Consider the following 20,582-nt stretch of genomic DNA (forward strand, 5'->3'; position numbering starts at 1 on the left):
TTTCCTTTCTAGTAGGCCCGCAGCTTGTATAAGGTCGAAGAACGACATATTTTATTTTAAGTACAAGTTTTTTGCTGCACTATTTATTTATCTGCACATACTGATGCAACTTACATGACACACTCGTTTCAGTGATTTGCCATTGTCAGGTGTAGGTCTTACACGCGAACCTCCAGACGTCAGAGAGTCAGATCGATACCAAATGTTGTATATCGACAGAGTATCAACCAAAACTCCTATATTGTTTGTGCTACGTGCTGTCACCCAGGAGAATGTGCACAAACGGTGATTAATAAGTTACACCTGACCCATGGAGCTCAGGTAATGTGTGAAGTCCTGGGTTTGAGTCCTAGTCATGCTAAATGTTCAAATGTGTATGAAATCTTATGGGATTTAACTGCTGAGGTCATCAGTCCTTACTAGTCATGCTAGCTTTTGTTCTATAGTATGTGTGAAACTGTAATGGGGTAATATGTTTCTGACATGTAAAAGGACTGTTTGGAGTTCACAGCAATGTTCTGTTGGCAATCTGCTTTCGCTTTGTTTATTCGAAAGAAGCAAATCTACAGAGTACATTCCCCCCCCCCCCCCCCCCCAGAGAATAAACATAAACAATGGGAACAGAGGAATAAAGAAACAATTGCATCACTCGTGTGGAAATGTTAATAGTAATGATAATAATTATAACTGCTATTATTATTAATAATAGTTACTCTTATTATTGTTATAATTATTACTATTAATACTTTGGCATGTGTGATGCAATGTTTCTTTAATCTTCTGTTCCAAGAGTTTACATTTATTCTGTGAAACTGAAAATGTACTCTATAGCTCTGCTACTGTCAAATAAATGAAGCAAAAGTGGACTGCCAACAGAACATTGCTATGAACGTCAAACAGTCCTTTCACATGTCAGGAACATATTGTCCCCTATAACAGCTTCAAATGTATTGCAGTACAAGAACTAGCATAAACAGGGCTCGGACCCAGGACCCCTGGTGCATCAAACTAATGTTCTACAGACTTCCACAGGGGAGCTTTACAAAAGAGACACTCCCAAGTTATGCTTTTCCCATGCTCTGTGGGACATGTGTTGGGCATTACTTACTGTTTATGTACTTTGTTCTGGACAACAGCACATACCACAAACCATATCGGAGTTCTGGTTGGCACTCTGTCGAAATACGATGTCTGCTACCAATCTGACTGACTGTCATCTGGAGGTTTGGGTATTAGCTGGTATGACATGGTCTACATGGCATCTCTGAGTATAAATGTCAGTTGTCTTTGTTATGATACGATCACATTATTTATACATTTACTTTTATTTGCATTATCTTGTAAGGTTATTTTTTGACAGCTTTCGTTAAGTGGTTCTCTGAGACTTTTGTTAAGTGGTTCTCTGAGAATGGACTCACCCTACATTTTGAAAAAACACACTACAATCAGTTCTGTACAACAGGGTCACACCAACTATTGATGTAGCATATGAGCAGGAGTCAGTAAGCAAGGCAAAATGCCCCAAACTTTTGGGTGTATATTCTAATGAGAACTTGAATTGGAAGAAGCATATTACTGAGCTTCTCAAACCTTAAATTCAGCTGCTTTTTCTCTTCGTATAATTGCTGATCTTGAAAACAAACATATCAACCTCCTCACATATTTTGTGTATTTCCACTTGATAATGTGGTATGGAATAATTTTCTGGGATAACTCATCACTCACAAAGAAAGTATTGATTGTACAAGAGCAAGCAGTAATAATAATATGTGGTGTTCAGCCACAGATGTAACACGAGTACCTCTTCAAGGAGCAAGACACTTTAATTGCCACATCACAATATATATTTTTACCAATGAAATTCATCATAAATAGTTCATCACAATTTGACAAGAACAGTGATGTACATAACTACAATACTGGAGGGAAAAATGACCTTTATTACCCACTGTTAAAATTGTCAGTGACTCAGAGAGGAGTTAAATATGCAGCAATAAACATTTTTGATCATCTGACCAATAACATATAATGTCTGACAGATAGTGAACCAAGTTTTAAATCCAATTAAAATTATTTCTCCTGGATATTTCTTTCCATTGCTTTGACAACTGATACTTAAAAACTGGCAGTCAGTAAAAACAAACTTTTTTATGTGTAGTTGCATGAATAGCAATAAAATCACAATGTGTTAATTAATGTTAACACTAATCACGCATAAATATCCTGTAAACTGACTCGTTTCTCATCATTTTGATAAAAGAATCATTCAAATGATCTATGGAACAAGCAACTAACTAGCTAACTGACACAAGCTTGCACTTCCAGTCCGTCTCAGCATTGCAACTGAAGCTTAAAATTAATGACACAACTGAAAGACTCTATTCACGGATCTACTACAACAAATCACTGTTAAACACAAGCAAGACAGCTCATATGCTCTTCTACCCATTCCAAAACCCTTACAGATTCATGGCAAAGAAATTGAACTAGTAACGGACACAAAGTTTTTGAGAATCTGGAATGACAGTTTACTCCTGTGGGACCACCACAGGGCAAAACTGTTGAACAAGCTTGGTAGTCTCTGCTATGCTTTCAGAATTATTGGGCAATCATGTGACAAACACACTAAAAACTGTTGGTCATACGCTTATGCACTCAGTAGTAGCATATGGCATTTCTTTCTGGGCGTGGGGGGTTATGCACAAAAAGAATAATTAAAAAAATGAAAAGAATATCTATGTGATCTGCCACCAAATCCATTATCAAGGAGCTTAAAATATTGCCAGTGCCTTGCACTTATATTCTAGAGACAGTTTATTTGGCAGGAGAGAGAGAGAGAGAGAGAGAGAGAGAGAGAGACCTGATCCCTTTACAACAAATGATGGAAAAAGCCACAGTCATGACCTTCATCTGGGGATACAAAGATTGCGTAGAAGTCACAATGGGTCGAGACATATGGGCCATTCAACAAACTAGCAGTATCAATTACACACAAAAGCAATACTTTCAGCAAGACAGTTAAGGATTTGCTAATGAAACATAATTTGTGAGAGACTCTTTGGATCATGAGTTCCCAGATCGCTGGGTTGGGAGAGGTAGTCCATTAATCGCTTGGTCCTCTACTAGAAGCCCAGACATGATGCTGCTAGAGTGGGTTTTTTTTTTTTGGTTTATCAAGAATCAAGGGTTTGTGATATACCAAATCTGTGCCATTGCATTTATGCAGGTATCACAAATGTTACATCTGCAATGTTGCAAAACACTTGGAGAGAGGAAGAACAGAGATCAGATATCTGTTGCACCACTAATAGTGCACATACCAAGGTGTATTAAGTGTGTAAAAAAAAATAAATAAATAAAAAAATAGAGTTACCATACTTGTAGAAACATACCGTTACTAAATAACTTAACCACTTCTCAAGTTATTGCATTTTACATTATTATATGCTTCACCTGGACACCTTGTATTCTTCCAAATCACAAAACCAAAGACGGGTGCCCGAAATGAATACAAACCTGGACATTGTGTATAACAGAATAACAACAACATTAAATAACCTGTGCAAGTGGCAGACAGAAGAAGAGATATATGCACCGAAGATTTGAGTACTGAACTCCGCAATGCCGTAGAACACGAGTTGACCGTCATATTGCCCACAGTCCCTACAACTAGTGTAGACATGTCTTTATTTATACTACTGGATGCAGACTGTATAAAGGAAGTCACACAATTTCGCTATGTATAACCATTTATGTAAATTATATTTATAAGTTTTTATGCTGTATGAAATGTTAAACTTCCTTGTTAAGAAGATAATGAGCCACATCCAAAGGAAATTAATTCTTCTAATTAATATCCAAGATGTATATGGAAGCCAGAGAGATATCTGAAGTTGGAGAGGCCAGTGAGAAAGGTGTGACGTGCTTTAAAAAGGACACAGTTGTCGTATACTTTTTAAAAGAGTAAACTGTCATTTGACTGTGTTTTACTACACTTATCTTCTAAAGGAAAATCCAGGATGGAATAATGACAATATTATGAAAAGGCTAGATTGCTACCCACCATATAGTGGAGATGTTATGTCATAGATAGGCACAACAAAAAGACTATCAAACAAGTAACTTTCAGCCAAAAAAGCCTTCACTGGAATTCCACAAAAACACACACACTCTCTCTCTCTCTCTATGACCACAATTTCTGTCTGCCGAGAGAAGACTGTGAGCAGTAGAGCATGATGGGAGAAGCAATCTGAGTGGTGGGGGAAGTATGAGGCTGGGTCGGGGAGGGTGAGGGATAGCAGGATAGGGGTGAGGGACGGTAAAGTGTCGCTTGTTGGGGCATGCAGGGACAAAATGGAAAGAGGGTAGGGCACCTAGGTGCAGTCAGAAGGTTAGTGTGGTGAGAAGGGCAGTAAAAAAGGAGAGAAGTAAGAAGACTGTGGGCACGTTGGTGGAATGATGGCTGTGTAGTACTGGAGTGGGAACAGGAAATGGTATGGGTGGGTATAGGACAATGACTAACGAAGGATGAGGCCAGGAGGGTTACAGGAATGTAGGATATACTGCAGGGAGAGTTCCCACCTGCGCAGTTCAGAAGAACTGGTGTTGGTAGGAAGGATCCAGATGGCATAGGCGAAATGAAGAACTTTGTGATGGGCACTGTGCTCACCAATTGGGTGGTCTAGCTTTTCTTGGCCACAATTTGTCAGACGCCATTCATGCACGCAGACAGCTTGTTGGCTGTCATTTCCATTAGAACTCAGCACAGCAGTTGCAGCTTAGCTTGAAATCACACGAGTGCTTTTGCAGGTAGCCCTGCCTCTAATGGGATAGGTGATGCTTGTGACTGGACTGGAGCAGGTGGCGGTGGGGGGATGTAAGGGATAGTCTTGCATCTAGGTCTATTGCATCGATCTCAGCAATGAGGCAAGGGGTTGGGGGCAGGGGTTGTGTAGGCATGGAAGAGGATATTGTGTAGGTTCAGTGCACAGCGGAATACCACTGTGGGAGGGGTGGGGAGGATAGTGGGTAGTGGGTAGGACATTCCTAATTTTAGAACATGACGAGAAGCAGTCGAAACCGCAGAGGAGAAAGCGATTTGGTTGCTCCAGCCCTGGGTGGTACTGAGTCACGAGGGTAATGCTCCTCTGTGGCCCGGCGGTGGGACTTTGGGAAGTGGGGGATGACTGGAGAGATAAGACATGGGAAACCAGTTTCTGTACTAGGTTGGGAGGGTAATGACACTCTGTGAAGGTTTCAGTGAGACTCTTGGTACATTTCAAGAGGGACTGCTCATCACTACGGATGTGATGGCCATGGTTGGCTAGGCTGTATATAAGGACTGTGGTGGCATTTGTCGATGTGGCGATATTGCTCGTTGTTTGATATGGACGGAGGTTGTTAGGCCATTATTATGTCATATCTTTTAAGGCAGCTGCTTTGAATTGCCTTAACAGATATGACACAATAATTATCTAACAACTTTTAGAATTGTATTTGATAATCGCATAAAAGCTGAAATATAGGTAGTACAGAAGACAAATAGAATAATACACAGTGTCAACTGGCAGTTTACTCTTTTACAAAGTATTGCATGATTGTGGCTCAACACACTGAAAACATTTTAGTAGTCATATTGGAGCCTTTTTTTTAGTGGAGTATGTAACAGAACAGATGAAATTGAATGACATATCTGATTAATGCAAAAATGCAGAAGAGAAGTACAAAACAATGTGTTCTTCATATTGGAAATCAGAACTGAGTTAACAACAAGAGTGTTGTGTAACAAATGAAAGACAATTATGGTGAAGAGAGGTTATAAAATTTCAGTACCTATGTTCATACCAGAAACTTCAATATGTGAGTTTTTCTATATTCTACAGAGAAAATACACACATCAATATCGTCTCGGAAGAAACTATTTTGCTCTTAATGAAAAACCATTGGAGATCTATTTGATATATATGTATCATATACATGTAACTTATCATACATTCTTATTATTTCATAACTTTCTAACAATTTTCAACAATATTTTCAGAATAATGGAAGTGTGAAGTTCATAAAACCACTGTCTGTTGTCAGTACTCTTTCGGCATAAGTAAATGGTAGCACCTCCTCTTGAGTTACAGCTTGGAACCTCCTTGACATTAATAAAATGAGATGGGAGATCTCAATTTCAATGCCTAAGCTGAGTGTACAGCTGATCCATACATTGCACGTTGTCTATGTCATCCAAAACTCTTCTTTGACAGCTATCCCAATCCAATGTATATGAATAACAGTGAACAGAGTTGAATAAGTGCAACACTGAGCTGTCATTAACCAAAAGTTTGGAAGGTTTGCAATAAATATTAACATGAATTACAAGCAGAATTTTCTTTCTCTATTCAGTTCACCATAATAACAATTTTTACAGTTGCATTTTGTATGTGATTTACGTGTATGACAACATTCTGTAACAAGAGTGTTTATTAAACCATTTACCCTAATTTTGGGACACTGTTAAATTTGTTCATCTGTAATTAAATATGCAGGTTCAAATGTCTTTCAGCAAACTACTGAGATTAGTTAGATAGTTTCACATTCTATAGGTCATCTGTGCAGAGACTGAGCCGCATTTCTCTCTCATTGCAGTGTAGTGAAGTGTCGGTTGTGTTGTGTGCGCACATGTTAACTACAATTACAATGCAGCTGTCAAACGGCTTACCGCGCAAGCCATCAGATGCACTGACATCGAGGGGAATTATTCTCAGCCATCATGGAGTTTTTATACTGGGATATGTAATCTGCTGTGTATTCTTTCCTACCCACCATTAAAGAGTTTCAAGTTGAAGGATACATCTTATCCTTAGGTAGACTGCATGTCGCCAAGCTATTTATTCTAGTTTCTGGCAACAAATTCCAGTCTTTAAGGAACAGAACAAAATGACAGTGCACACCCGTGAATATTCAATTCTACGCACTTCAGGCTATACGAGAGATCAGCTGACGACGATTAACTCAGTACGACCACAGTGGTGAGCCCAATGTGATCTAGCCTGTGAAATGACAAGAGGTGTGACTGAATCAGATCTGATACAATGGTATCATCGGAGGCGACAATTCTGTCCATTTCTCAGCCTGCACTGTGTCTACCCCCGTTCTAGATGCACAACCCAATGCTTTGGTTTGCGCAAGTGGAAGCCAGTTTCCTCTATATGGGTATTATGGCCGACACCACTGAATCCACGTTGGTTGTTAGGCTGCTGGAGCACCATTACACCGCTGATGCGGAAGACATAATTACCGCATTGCCTGTGGCCAATGCGTATGAAAAACTAAAAGCAGACTTGATCCAATTGGTTTCTGCACCACAGGTCGATAGTCTCCGGCATGTCTTAACCCAGGAAGATATATGGGACCGGAAACCTTCCCAATATTTATGGCATTTGCGCAGTAAGGTGGACACTGGGACACCGCCGAATAACCTGGTGGCTGTGGAGTAGTCATCGGTCACCACAAGCAAAAGCCATAATGATGTTAGCAGACGTCGTCTTTGGACCAGAATGCAAACCTCGCCGACAGAATTGTGGACACTATAGCTCCTGCCCCAGTTAGGGGATCGGTCACTGTATGCAAGGGCATGTCAATGATGCTGAGTAATCCAGTTCCTTTGATGATGTACTCCATCTCGACTGGCACACCAGTTTCAACATGTCTTAGCCTAGCATCAGCAATGGTCACAAGGGCAGATTATGACAATCTAGTGGCTAAAGTCGAGATCCTTATGAAGAGGACTGACAAGATACTATTCTGGTGAGACAGCAGCGACGACAGAAGCAGGTACCGAAGGAGTGTTAGAAGTCCGTACTCTGCTACTTTGCTGACAGCTGGACAACAGCAGCTCACCATCTGCTGGTACCATAGAGCATTCCGGGACCATGCACACAAGTACACATCACGGTGTGCATGCCCAAATGCCAGTGGCAATCGGACATAGGTGCTGCCTCTGACTACCAAGTGAAATTCCAGCACCTTTTTGTCAGTGACCCAAGTCAAGCTGCAAATATCTGATGGATACCACATCAGACTTGTGCATCTTTCCCCAATGACTGCTATGTTGTACACCAGCAACTCTCTTCTGCTTGTCTGACACGAACAACTCTTCAATACATACCTACGGCACCCAATGGATGGAACTAGACCTAGGGCTGTGCCGCGTACCCATATGAGATTTCACAATTACAGATGTCACCCAACCCATCATTGCTACTGATCTGTTAGCATACTATCACCTACTACCAGAAGTAGTGAACGCACAACTGGTTGATGGCATAACTAGCCTGGCGACAACTGGCTTCCACCGCTCCACAGCAGTGTACTCACCCAACATTGTTCAGGCAGATGCTGGAGGGAGGGGGGGGGGGGGGGGAGGAAGGGGGCGGGGTTATGTGTGACTACAACAATGGTTCCCAACCTTGACACAACTTCCAGGAGCACCAAAAGAGCTATGTCATGATACTGTTTCTATAATCAAGACTATGAATTGCCAACCAGTTTCCAGCCAACCATGGGGTCTGAATCCAGGTCACTTAGCAGTCGGAAAAGCAGAATTTGCTGCCCTGCAGAGAGAGGGAATTATGCATCTATCCAGTAGTTCATGACCGTCCCCTTTACATTTCCTTGTGGCACTCATGTGGAGATTACCATGCCCTAAATACATGGACAGTGTCTGATTGGTATCCCATTCAACCACGACAAGATTACAACTATGTGTTACGTAACAAGACAATTTTTAGAGTGCTGGACTGAGCTAAGGCATACCCTAATATGAGGAAGACGTTAAAAAAAAAAAAAACATAATTGTTACTCCGTTTGGTTCATTTGAGAGTCCGAATATGACATCTGGATTATGAAATGCCGCACAAACTTGGCAGCGGTTTGTAGATGCAGTACTGAAAGGGCTACCCTTCTGTTCTGCATATTTAGATGATAGCTTGAACAACATGGGAAACACTTAATGCAAGTATTGGAATGGCTATTTAATACAGCATTATGCTAAATGCAGCCGAGAGTGTTTTTGGACAGCCACATATCAACTTTTTAGGATACCTAATATCATCTGAAGGCTTGCTTCCTCTGCCTAAAAAGGTAGGAGCATTTTTCAGATTGCATGCCCATACACACTCAGGAGTTACAGCATTTTCACGGAATGTTAAATTTCTACCACCAACATTTGCTACACTGAGCAGCACTACAAGAATCTTTTACCACAGCACTTGCTGACTCAAAAATCAAGGAAACTTCACCAGTCCACTGAACTGATACCATGATTTTGGCTTTTAAGGCAGCAAAGCGCAGTACAACAGATGCAGCATTCCTTGCGCATACTGAATTAGAAGCACCCCTAACACTGGCAGTTGACGTGAGTCTAATGGTGACTGTGGCTGTTCTGCAATAATTACATGAGGGTATGTGGCAACATTTCACTTTCTACTCCCATAAATTTTCAACATCTCAGCAGAAGTGGAGCACATATGACGAACTCCTCACATTATATGAGGTGATAAAATACTTCTGCCCGCAATTGGAAGCAAGGCAGTTCACATTTTCTACAGACCATAAGCCACTGATGGAAGCATTTCAGCAGAACAACAACTGCTCACCAAGCCAACACAACCAAAGCTTTCTCATAGCACAATTCCACATGGACATCACAAATTTATCAGGTACTGAGAACATGGTGGCCAAATGTCTCTCTCACGTCTATGGCATTTCAAACAGCTCCAGCACCACGAATTTCACCTGACTGAATGAGGCACATAAATCTCACCAAGAGCTCTGACACTAACTCAATGATCAATCAACAACATTGAAGTTGAGATTAATAGAACTGCCCAGTTCCAATGCCAAAAGATATGCGATGTCTTGACCAGTAAATGAAGGCCATTCTTACCTGTAGCATTTCACAAGCCCACCTTTGACATCCTGCACAACCTGGGTCATCCAGATGTCAGGTCAACAGTTTGCCTGCTCTCTCACCGATTTGTGTTGCTGACGGCTTGGTGGAAGAAAAAAAAAAGTTGGGAATGGACTCGCTTGTGGGTCAAATTCCACAGGAGTAAGATCAACTGTCACAAACACACTCCAAGTGGGACCTTTCCCAACACATGATTTGCACACTTTCACATCAAAGTCATGGGACCATTACCTTCTTCCAACAGGCAACAATACAACAATACCTCCTTACCATGGTTGATCATTTTACACACTGGCCCAAAGCAACACTGGTGGATAACATATCTCAGAAACTCTGGCACCCACCTTCACAGCACGATGGATTTCTCATTTTGGCTGGCCGCTTCACATATTGACAGATCACAGCCACCAATTCGAATCAGACCTCTTCTCCCTAATAACAAAGTTCTGTGGCACAGTGCATCCGAAGACCTCCAGTTACCATCCAGCCAGCAGCGGTACAATTGAGCACTGGCATCAATTGCTCAAGCCAGCAATCATGAGTCAATATTCAGTTTGGACGTCAGCACTGGCAATGATACTGCTGGGCCTCCTGATGACACATAAACCTGATTTACACTTCATCTGCAGAACTTGTTTATGGTGAAACACTGTACCTGCCTGGAGAGATTGTAGAAGCACAACCATCGCAAACACCTAGACCCGTTACCAGTGACTTCATGCTTCAACAGAGAGCACATCATCACACACCTTCGTCCACACCAATTTTCAAGGCACCAATAGGTACATGCTTTGAGGCCTACAGACATGCACCCACATCATGCTCCACAATGATGGAATTAGAACTTCACTGAAACCATCATACATTGGCCCTCACAGGGGCACACGCCTTCGAGATACTGGTGAATGACAAGCCTACTACAGTCTCCATAGACACAACAATCAACCACCCGACGTCCAATGATCAAACCCATTTGTAACAGCACCAGCACTGTCACAAACACTGTCACCACCCATCGCAGAACCACCATGACATGCACAATGAGACGTGAATGGGGAGTACATTTCCTGGCACACTGCCTCTGCTTCCCCCAAGGGGCTAATGTGGTGCCTGAGCTGCCCTTCTCTCTCGTTGCAGCACAGTGCCATGTTGCTTGTATCATGTGTGCACATGTGTTAATTACCGTTACAATGCAGCTGTCACATGGCTTTCCATGCCAGCCACCAGGAGTGATGACGTCAAAGGGAATCACTCCGAGCCATCACGGAGTTTTTATATTGAGATGTATGTTCTGTTATTTATTCTTTCCTAACTACCATAAAAGAGTTCAAGTTGAAGGATGTTTTTTATCTCTGAGTAAACTGTGTGCCACCAAGCTATTTATTATTATTTCTGGCAAGGAATTACAGTATTTAATGAACATAATGAAAAGACAGTTTACACTCATGAATATTCAGTTCCACATACCTCAGGCTAGATGACAGATTGGGGATGACGACTAACTCAGTACAACCACAATCTGTATAATTAATTGTAATAAGGTAGGTTTTTTTTTTTTTTTAATACATACGTAAGTTAGTAATTCCTACCCACCACTCATTCAAAAAATAGGACTCTTCTGTGAATGAGAAGAAGTTATCTAGGGGAAAATTCTTCAGATATTTTTTCTGTCAGTCAGACATTTTGTATCTTTAGGTAAGGTAGCAAATGTTTTGGTGACAGCATTGTGCACCTTTTTATGTGTTAAAGCAACCTCAATGTGAAGTAATGAATGTCATTTTTTCTTCTGATATTTTAACTAAGTACAACACTGAAGTATTTCATTAAGGTTCTTTTACTTAATATGTTGATTTGTTGATGAATAATTAATTATACAACTCAGTAAAAAACAAACTTAGAAATCTAAATAAATTTTACACAGACAATTAGAAACCTGCCACTGTGACAAACAGATATAACTTTTCTTTATTCTGCATTTAATATGTAATCAAGCTGTCCTAGTCTTGCAGTAATGGCATTGTATTGGAGATTCAGCTTTCTAGTGGCAATATGTGTGTGATCAGTACTGCGATTTATCCCTCTGGGATGTTGTAAGGTTCTGTCCTGGGAATACAATGCCAGTATTTGGTGTACATAGGCCAAACCGGAAATGAACAAAATAGTGTCAATCACTACACAATATAAGTTTTACAGTATACATATTTGTGTCATAATAGCATTGGTTTGCTACCAAGTTTTTACAAACTGCAGATTTATTGAACAGTTATATCAGTAAGCAGAATTATTGAACATGCCAATTCAAAATTAGTTTGACGACAAATAACAGCTTGTTGAATTCTCATGGAAAGGAGCATGTGTAGTACATAAGTTACTAAAGACATGGTTTCAACACTAAAGCACACTTAACTCTGACGGGAAGAAATTAGATTGTAAGTGGAGTCATTGTGTAGCTGGTATAACCTGGCAACAGAAGAAACGGGACAGAATAGTATTCTCAGCATTACGCAGTCACTTTTGAACCAGAATATTTAAATGGCTGCACAGAGTAAACAAAAAAGGTTTGCACTGACTGGTTATGAGTTAACACTACACATTTTAATAATTAGTTTGAATATTAATGAGCAAAGAGAAAAAGAGTATGCTGGACTGATAGCATGCACGCTTCCACCTTCCAGAAACATCAGATGCTACAGCTGATATGATGAGTACCAAAGTGTAGTGTTTTTAGACAAGTCGTCCTTTAAGCTGTTCTACAGATACTGTAGAGATTACAATCTCTAGCAAGCATTTGAACATGATACGAGGACAAATGCCAACTGTGGTGGTTTGTGGTGCCAATAGATATAACATGCAATCTCTAATCATACATAATAAGACCAACTAACAGCAACTGCTACATCAGTATGAATTCTAAAGTGCTGAGCCTCCTCCAGACAATTCCACATGATACATTTCAGCAGGACAGTAATCTGAACTCATGAGACAACAAATGACAATCCAACCTTGAAGGATGACAGGTACAAGTGTTACTATTTTAAATTTTTACAAGCACTAAATGGAGTTCTTCAGAGGTGACATTACTACTGTTTCAAAATTTTTCATTTTGGCAGTTCAGAAATTGGCTACCAGGTAACTTAACAGTCAATGTTTAGAGAAACAGTGCTATGAAACAATGGGTATTTCATGTGGAAGTTTTCGTTGGATAATTTTTTACAATTTTCTTAAAACCTAACTCAACAGAAATGCCTTGAATTGTTCTGGTCAATATATATATATATATATATAGTTATAATAGAAGGAAACATTCCACGAAGGAAAAATATATCTAAAAACAAAGATGATGTGACTTACCAAATGAAAGTGCTGGCAGGTCGACAGACACACAAACGAACACAAACATACACACAAAATTCAAGCTTTCGCAACAAACTGTTGCCTCATCAGGAAAGAGGGAAGGAGAGGGAAAGACGAAAGGATGTGGGTTTTAAGGGAGAGGGTAAGGAGTCATTCCAGTCCCGGGAGCGGAAAGACTTACCTTAGGGGGAAAAAAGGAAGGGTACACACTCGCACACACACACATATCCATCCACACATATACACTTCGTGGAATGTTTCCTTCTATTATAACCATATATATATATACATATATATATTTTAATAAATCACCTTCAGAACAGACAGTTTACAATTGATTTGAAGTGTTTCATCACGGTCATGAAGAATTTCATTGTGGTTGTGCCTCCATCACCAATAAATTTTACTAAGGTCTACCAAAATCAGTTGCTGATCCAAAAACACTGATGCCGTGTGCCGCACAATCAAAGAGGATCGACATATCAAAAGAGTGTAGTACATTAAATTTTGAACAAACACTTGGATGTGAAAAGATTTGTTTCACAAAGCAACTAAAATTGCTCTAGAGGAAAGGAAACTAGACTAAGTGATACCTATACACTTCTACATAGAGTATGTGAAAGAACTTGTTCCCTTCTGGGAGAAGTCCATCTTAAGTCATTGGAGGAACAAACCGTTCAAAGTGTTCTGAAAGATGCACATGTCATTCTCATCTTAAGAAAGATGCAATTCCAAGTATCTACATCATTTAATGATTCTGAGCAATCACCAGCCTCATTTACAACTTTTTATACAATAATCCAGTCTTGAAGACATATATGTCACCAGAAGTGCACTAAAAATCTGAATAAAATAATATATTACACTTGAGCCTACATTAAGTAGTTTGCCCACAAGCAGCTCTGTAAGAGTCAACACTGATTTTGCAAACAGTATGTGAAACTCAGTTCACTCTGTTTCCACTAGGAACCATATGGGTGTAGTTACTGGGACCAAAACTGTTATCATGTACCGTATTTACTCGAATCTAAGCCGCACTTTTTTCCGGTTTTTGTAATCCAAAAAACAGCCTGCGGCTTAGAATCGAGTGCAAAGCAAGCTGAAGTTCTGAAAAATGTTGATAGGAGCTGCCACAACTAACTTCTGCCGTCGAATATATGTAGCGCTACACAAGCATCCTTTGTAGGCACAAAGATAAATATTGGCGCCAAAACCTCTGCGTCAGTAAATAAAATAAAAAAAAAAATTGGAAGCCGAGCTTTTTTTCTCCGCCCGAGTTTCGACCACTGCATTTTCATACATTATCCAACGAAGTAAATAAAAATCCGTATTGTTCATCTTCGAATTTCAATGTACTACGAAAATCCGACTGGTAATACTGGGATTTTTGTCAATATGGCCAACTCTACGTTCTGAATTTTTTCCTACCTGTGAGAAGAGATGGTTGCTAACAGGAACCCGATAAAATGTGAATCACATGCAGTATTCTCTTCAACATAAGAATAATACGAATATAAACATTTTGCCATGTATTCTTTCGTGTTTGCTTCTATCTCATTTAAATCGTGTCTGCCTAATAAACTACAAAACTAGAGTGAGACAACAGCAAACGCGGAAGAATATACGTATCGTGTCATGTTTATATTCGTATTACTCTTATGCCTAATAGTGATACAGTCAGAAATGAAGCACAGCAACTGATTAGATTTTTAAATCTAAGATGACTAATTTCTGTGCAGAATTTGATGTACTAAAGAAGCGACCGCAAAAATTTTCAAACGGAGAAAAATGTTCGCCAAACTCTCGTTCAGAACGTGTTCTATCATACGCAGTCTATTATTTGGTTCTTGTTGATCATTATCAAAGAAAGCAGCAGTGTAAGTAACAACAAATAGCAGTCTCTTGCCATTGTTTCGCTAATGAGACGATTGCTCTCTTTTTTTAATTGTAGACGGCGGTAGCGCGCACAAAAGCAAGCCATGCCGCGAGCAGCGACAGGCCGTAAACACGCACTATCAGAATGCGACAAACAATGCATGACACAGTATAGTAATGCATTTTCAGCTTGGAGTGACTGACGTAAACACCTATAACATAGAAAACGGCACTTATCAGATCAAAGCAAAATAAACAATCGATTCAAACCAGAAAAGAAAGGGTATCCGTATAAATACAGACGGAGCGCCTGACGCATAGCAATGGCTACCTGGTAAAGCTTAACTGCTAAGCTTTCGACTCGAACCAAACTACTGTAGCTGTATCGTTATTCATTCGACCTAAATTGTGTCTCATATTACAATGGACCAACTTTGTTTCGATTTGGAGGTGCGGCCTAAAACTTTTCTCTCCCCTTGAATTTTGAGTCTCAAATTTCAGGTGCGGCTTATAGATTTGGGAATTTTTTTTTTCCTTTATTTCGAGTCTCATTTTTCAGGTGCGGCTTAGATTTGAGTGCGGCTTACATTCGAGTAAATACGGTACCTTGCCTTTGAAAGACTTTGATGGAGTTATGCCCTGTTACCTAATGAACAAAATACAAGTGCATGAAATGTCAGCCTAGCTTCTTGATTGGACAGGGGAGTTCATACCAGATAGAACACAGTATTTTGTTCTTATGAATAAAAATGGTGAGATGTAAAAGCAGCTTCAGGCATTCCTTAAGAGAGTGTTTTAGGACAATTACTGATCACAACACATATCAAATACCAAGTGAATAAAGTGGAACATAAGGCCGTTTGTGGATGATGCTGCTGAATACAGATAAGTCACAACACTAGAAAATTGTAGTAAAATGCAAGAAGACCTCTATAAGATTAATGTTGGGTGAATAATTGGCAGCTGACCTTGAACATTAAAAATGAGGCATGTTGCACATAAATAGGCAATAAGACTCATTATAGTTTGATTACATGTTTGCCAAATAATCACTGAAAATAGTCACATCTATTAAACCTCTGGGAGAATATGTATGCAGTGACTTCAAGTGAAACACCAATATAAAACTATAGCCAAGTCCGTGCACGTTGATCCCTGCCATTTTCAGTGGGTTTGGCATGGCAGCTTCACGTGCATACCTCAACCAGTCATATAACGTCATTTTGTAAATGTGTCTATGGCGACACCTCACAGTCTATTGCTTTTACTTGAACCCATTTTTGCTTTGCAGTTGAAAGCTGGCGTCAGTGCTGCTAGCTATCAGGGATCATCTTACACCGACTCAATCAAAGGAAAGGCAGATGCCAGACTGGAATTTATTGAAAGAATATTCAGGATACTTCATCCACATATGAAGGAGACAGCTTACAGATACCCTTGCTGTACTACTACTACATTATTACTCCCTTTACGTAGTATGACTGATATAGGAAATAGTAAAGTGTCAAAAAAGAGTAGCATCTTTCATCCTGGGTTTGTTTAGCAAATGTGAAAGCAACTAAAAGTTGCTCATCAACATCCAGGGGCATATGCTACCTGATCGTCATTGTACAAGATGGTGGTATTAGAATTCCAAGAGCATATGTTCTTGGAGAGCTGCATCAAACCAGTCTCTGGGCTGAAGACCACAATAACAACAACAACATGGAGGCTTATTCAAAGTAGTAGTTCTCATGCATCATTCGTAACAGAAACGCGATAATGGCAATAATACACAACGTACTCTCACCCAACCGCCATAATGTGGCTTTCTGCGTATAGATGAAGATGACATGTCAGCACACATAGGATCTCAATTACTATTTTATTCCACTGTCCTTCTATAACCTTCAGAGTTACAGTAGCTTGTAAGACATAACATTCTTTTCATCTTGGTAAGGCAACAGAGCACTGGGAAGAATGCAGAGTTTATGGAATTCATTTCATGCGAACTTCATTGATGATGGAAACTCCTGGGAACTTTTTTGAGACTATGACATTTTTAACAAATTTCTTCTGAAGGAAATTTTTTTGACTTACTGTCTGATTCGTTCCCTTCACCATTTATGGGGGTTTTTCCCTAATTACCCCATTCATGGCTCTTATTAGAGGCCATAGAAACTTTGAAATTTATTATGAGATGCAGAAGAAACTATTGATGCAACAACAACATTGTTGTTGTGGTCTTCAGTCCTGAGACTGGTTTGATACAGCTCTCCATGCTACTCTATCCTGTGCAAGCTTCTTCATCTCCCAGTATCTACTGCAACCTACATCCTTCTGAATCTGCTTAGTGTATTCATCTCTTGGTCTCCCTCTACGATTTTTACCCTCTACACTGCCCTCCAATGCTAAATTTGTGATCCCTTGATGCCTCAAAACATGTCCTACCAACCGATCCCTTCTTCTAGTCAAGTTGTGCCACAAACTTCTCTTCTCCCCAATCCTCTTCAATACCTCCTCATTAGTTACGTGATCTACCCACCTTATCTTCAGCATTCTTCTGTAGCACCACATTTCAAAAGCTTCTATTCTCTTCTTGTCCAAACTAGTTATCGTCCATGTTTCACTTCCATACATGGCTACACTCCATACAAATACTTTCAGAAACGACTTCCTGACACTTAAATCTATACTCGATGTTAACAAATTCCTCTTCTTGAGAAACGCTTTCCTTGCCATTGCCAGTCTACATTTTATATCCTCTCTACTTCGACCATCATCGGTTATTTTACTCCCTAAATAGCAAAACTCCTTTACTACTTTAAGTGTCTCATTTCCTAATCTAATTCCCTCAGCATCACCCGACTTAATTTGACTACATTCCATTATCCTCGTTTTGCTTTTGTTGATGTTCCTCTTATATCCTCCTTTCAAGACACTATCCATTCCGTTCAACTGCTCTTCCAAGTCCTCTGCTGTGTCTGACAGAATTACAATGTCATCGGCGAACCTCAAAGTTTTTACTTCTTCTCCATGAATTTTAATACCTACTCCGAATTTTTCTTTTGTTTCCTTTACTGCTTGCTCAATATAGATTGAATAACATCGGGGAGAGGCTACAACCCTGTCTTACTCCTTTCCCAACTACTGCTCCCCTTTCATGCCCCTCGACTCTTATAACTGCCATCTGGTTTCTGTACAAACTGTAAATAGCCTTTCGCTCCCTGTATTTTACCCCTGCCACCTTCAGAATTTGAAAGAGAGTATTCCAGTTAACATTGTCAAAAGCTTTCTCTAAGTCTACAAATGCTAGAAACGTAGGTCTGCCTTTTCTTAATCTTTCTTCTAAGATAAGCCGTAAGGTCAGTATTGCCTCACGTGTTCCAACATTTCTACGGAATCCAAACTGATCTTCCCCGAGGTCGGCTTCTACCAGTTTTTCCATTCGTCTGTAAAGAATTCGCGTTAGTATTTTGCAGCTGTGACTTATTAAACTGATAGTTCGGTAATTTTCACATCTGTCAACACCTGCTTTTTTGGATTGGAATTATTATATTCTTCTTGAAGTCTGAGGGTATTTCGCCTGTCTCATACATCGTGCTCACCAGATGGTAGAGTTTTGTCATGAGTGGCTCTCCCGAGGCCATCAGTAGTTCAAATGGAATGTTGTCTACTCCCGGGGCCTTGTTTCGACTCAGGTCTTTCAGTGCTCTGTCAAACTCTTCACGCAGTATCTTATCTCCCATTTCGTCTTCATCTACATCCTCTTCCATTTCCATAATATTGTCCTCAAGTACATCGCCCCAACAACATTACACTAAAATAATATATAACAATTTACTTTCTGTTGTTTGTTATTTGGCTCCTACTAATTAATTTTTCCTTGTGACAACATTCAAATGAAATAATATAATTAATTTCTAAATTTCTAACTTCCTGACAGAGACAAAATATTTATTATACATCATAAATAAAAATGATTGGCACTATAACATCAATGTTGAGGAGCTATTATGTTGAAGTTACTCGCAGGTACATGCTGCAGGCAGGCAAGAAGTGTTGTTGTAGCTGAGCTTCAAACTTTTACAATATTCTACAATATATTAGACAATTATAGCTCACCTTCAGGCACAGCAGTATGCTGTGGTGGTGCCCCAGACAATGACCGCATGAGCATGCTCTGTTGCTGAGAGGCTGGAGGAGATGAGCCTCTACTTTCTTCCTTCAGTGGCACTCCACGAGAATCCTCATCACCCAAATTGCTTCCAAAGCAGTCTGTATCTTCCGACGCACCAGATGCTGACGGGCTGCCATTCCCATCCATTCCCCTGACAGTCTGTTCCTCCTGTATATCCCCCTCATCCTGACATATTGGTTCCTTTTTTATTGTGACAGGCAGGTCATGCAGTGGGCTGTCTGGAACTGCAGGAGTCTGTGAAGCAGTCTGATGTGGAGGAGCAGAGAATTCCTCCTGAGAGGACAACTGTGGTGGTACGGGTGTAACTGCAAAACGGCGTGGGAATGCTTTGCGCCTTTTGGACAGTGGTACAGGAGTATCATCATGCTGAGGGCTTGACGGCTGAGAGAGAGTAGGTGAAACACTCACAGGAACTGGTAACTCTGGTGATACTGTAGCTGGCTGCTCAGATGTGACGAAGGCTGGTGATGCTGGTAAACTTGGGCGAGTATGTGTGTGGAGGTGTGGAGCAACAGGGGGTGGGACTAAGGGTAAAGAGACTGGTTTGCGTTGCTTTGAATGAGATGTGGTCACCTGAGGTAGCAGTGCTGTTGGTGGTGGCGGCGGCGGTGGTGGTGCTGGTGCAGGTGACTGCTGCTGCTGCAATTGTGCAAAGAAAGCAGAAACAAATCAATAAAAAAAGGATGGTACATAAATTTACACACACACACACACACACACACACACACACACACACACACACAGAGAGAGAGAGAGAGAGAGAGAGAGAGAGAGAGAGAGAGAGTGTGTTACATTATGCCAGCCAATGACAGTGCACTGGTGCTGCAGATCAGTTGGACTAACCTAATACTGACTGGCTGCAGTGCCAGAATAAAGAAAGTTCTGAATTAGAACATTTTCTGAAAGCTAAACAACATATCCAGTGTTGTTTATGTGTTTCAAATATACAATGAGTGGTTACCTTCACACTTTTCATTATTTAAAATAACTGTGGGATTTGTAACTAATCAGGGTGGCAGCTGGCTCCACCTCTGGATAAGGACTGACATTTAGATAACAAGAGTATAAATTGTGAATGAGTTTGTAGCATGTGGACATTTTGACACACGGAATACAGATGGCAGGTGACTATAGATGTGACAAGAACCTGTACAGATGATTTACAACAAGAAGTTGCCAACAGCTGTATAGTGGCAGATCACAAACCTCAGC

General features: G+C 40.3%; 1 protein-coding gene across 2 annotated transcripts in view; it reads right to left on the reverse strand.

Annotated features, from left to right (window-relative positions):
* The window catches only part of LOC126100153 (protein bric-a-brac 1-like), a 117,347-nt gene that overhangs the window by 69,090 nt on the left and 27,675 nt on the right, over positions 1 to 20,582 (reverse strand). For both annotated transcript variants that reach the window (XM_049910694.1, XM_049910695.1), the window contains exon 4: positions 19,295 to 20,009. In XM_049910694.1, coding sequence (XP_049766651.1) covers positions 19,295 to 20,009 — 715 coding nt within the window. The remainder of the gene's footprint in view (positions 1 to 19,294; positions 20,010 to 20,582) is intronic.

This window comes from Schistocerca cancellata, chromosome 9 (assembly GCF_023864275.1).
Source record: "Schistocerca cancellata isolate TAMUIC-IGC-003103 chromosome 9, iqSchCanc2.1, whole genome shotgun sequence".
Taxonomy (NCBI): domain Eukaryota; kingdom Metazoa; phylum Arthropoda; class Insecta; order Orthoptera; family Acrididae; genus Schistocerca; species Schistocerca cancellata.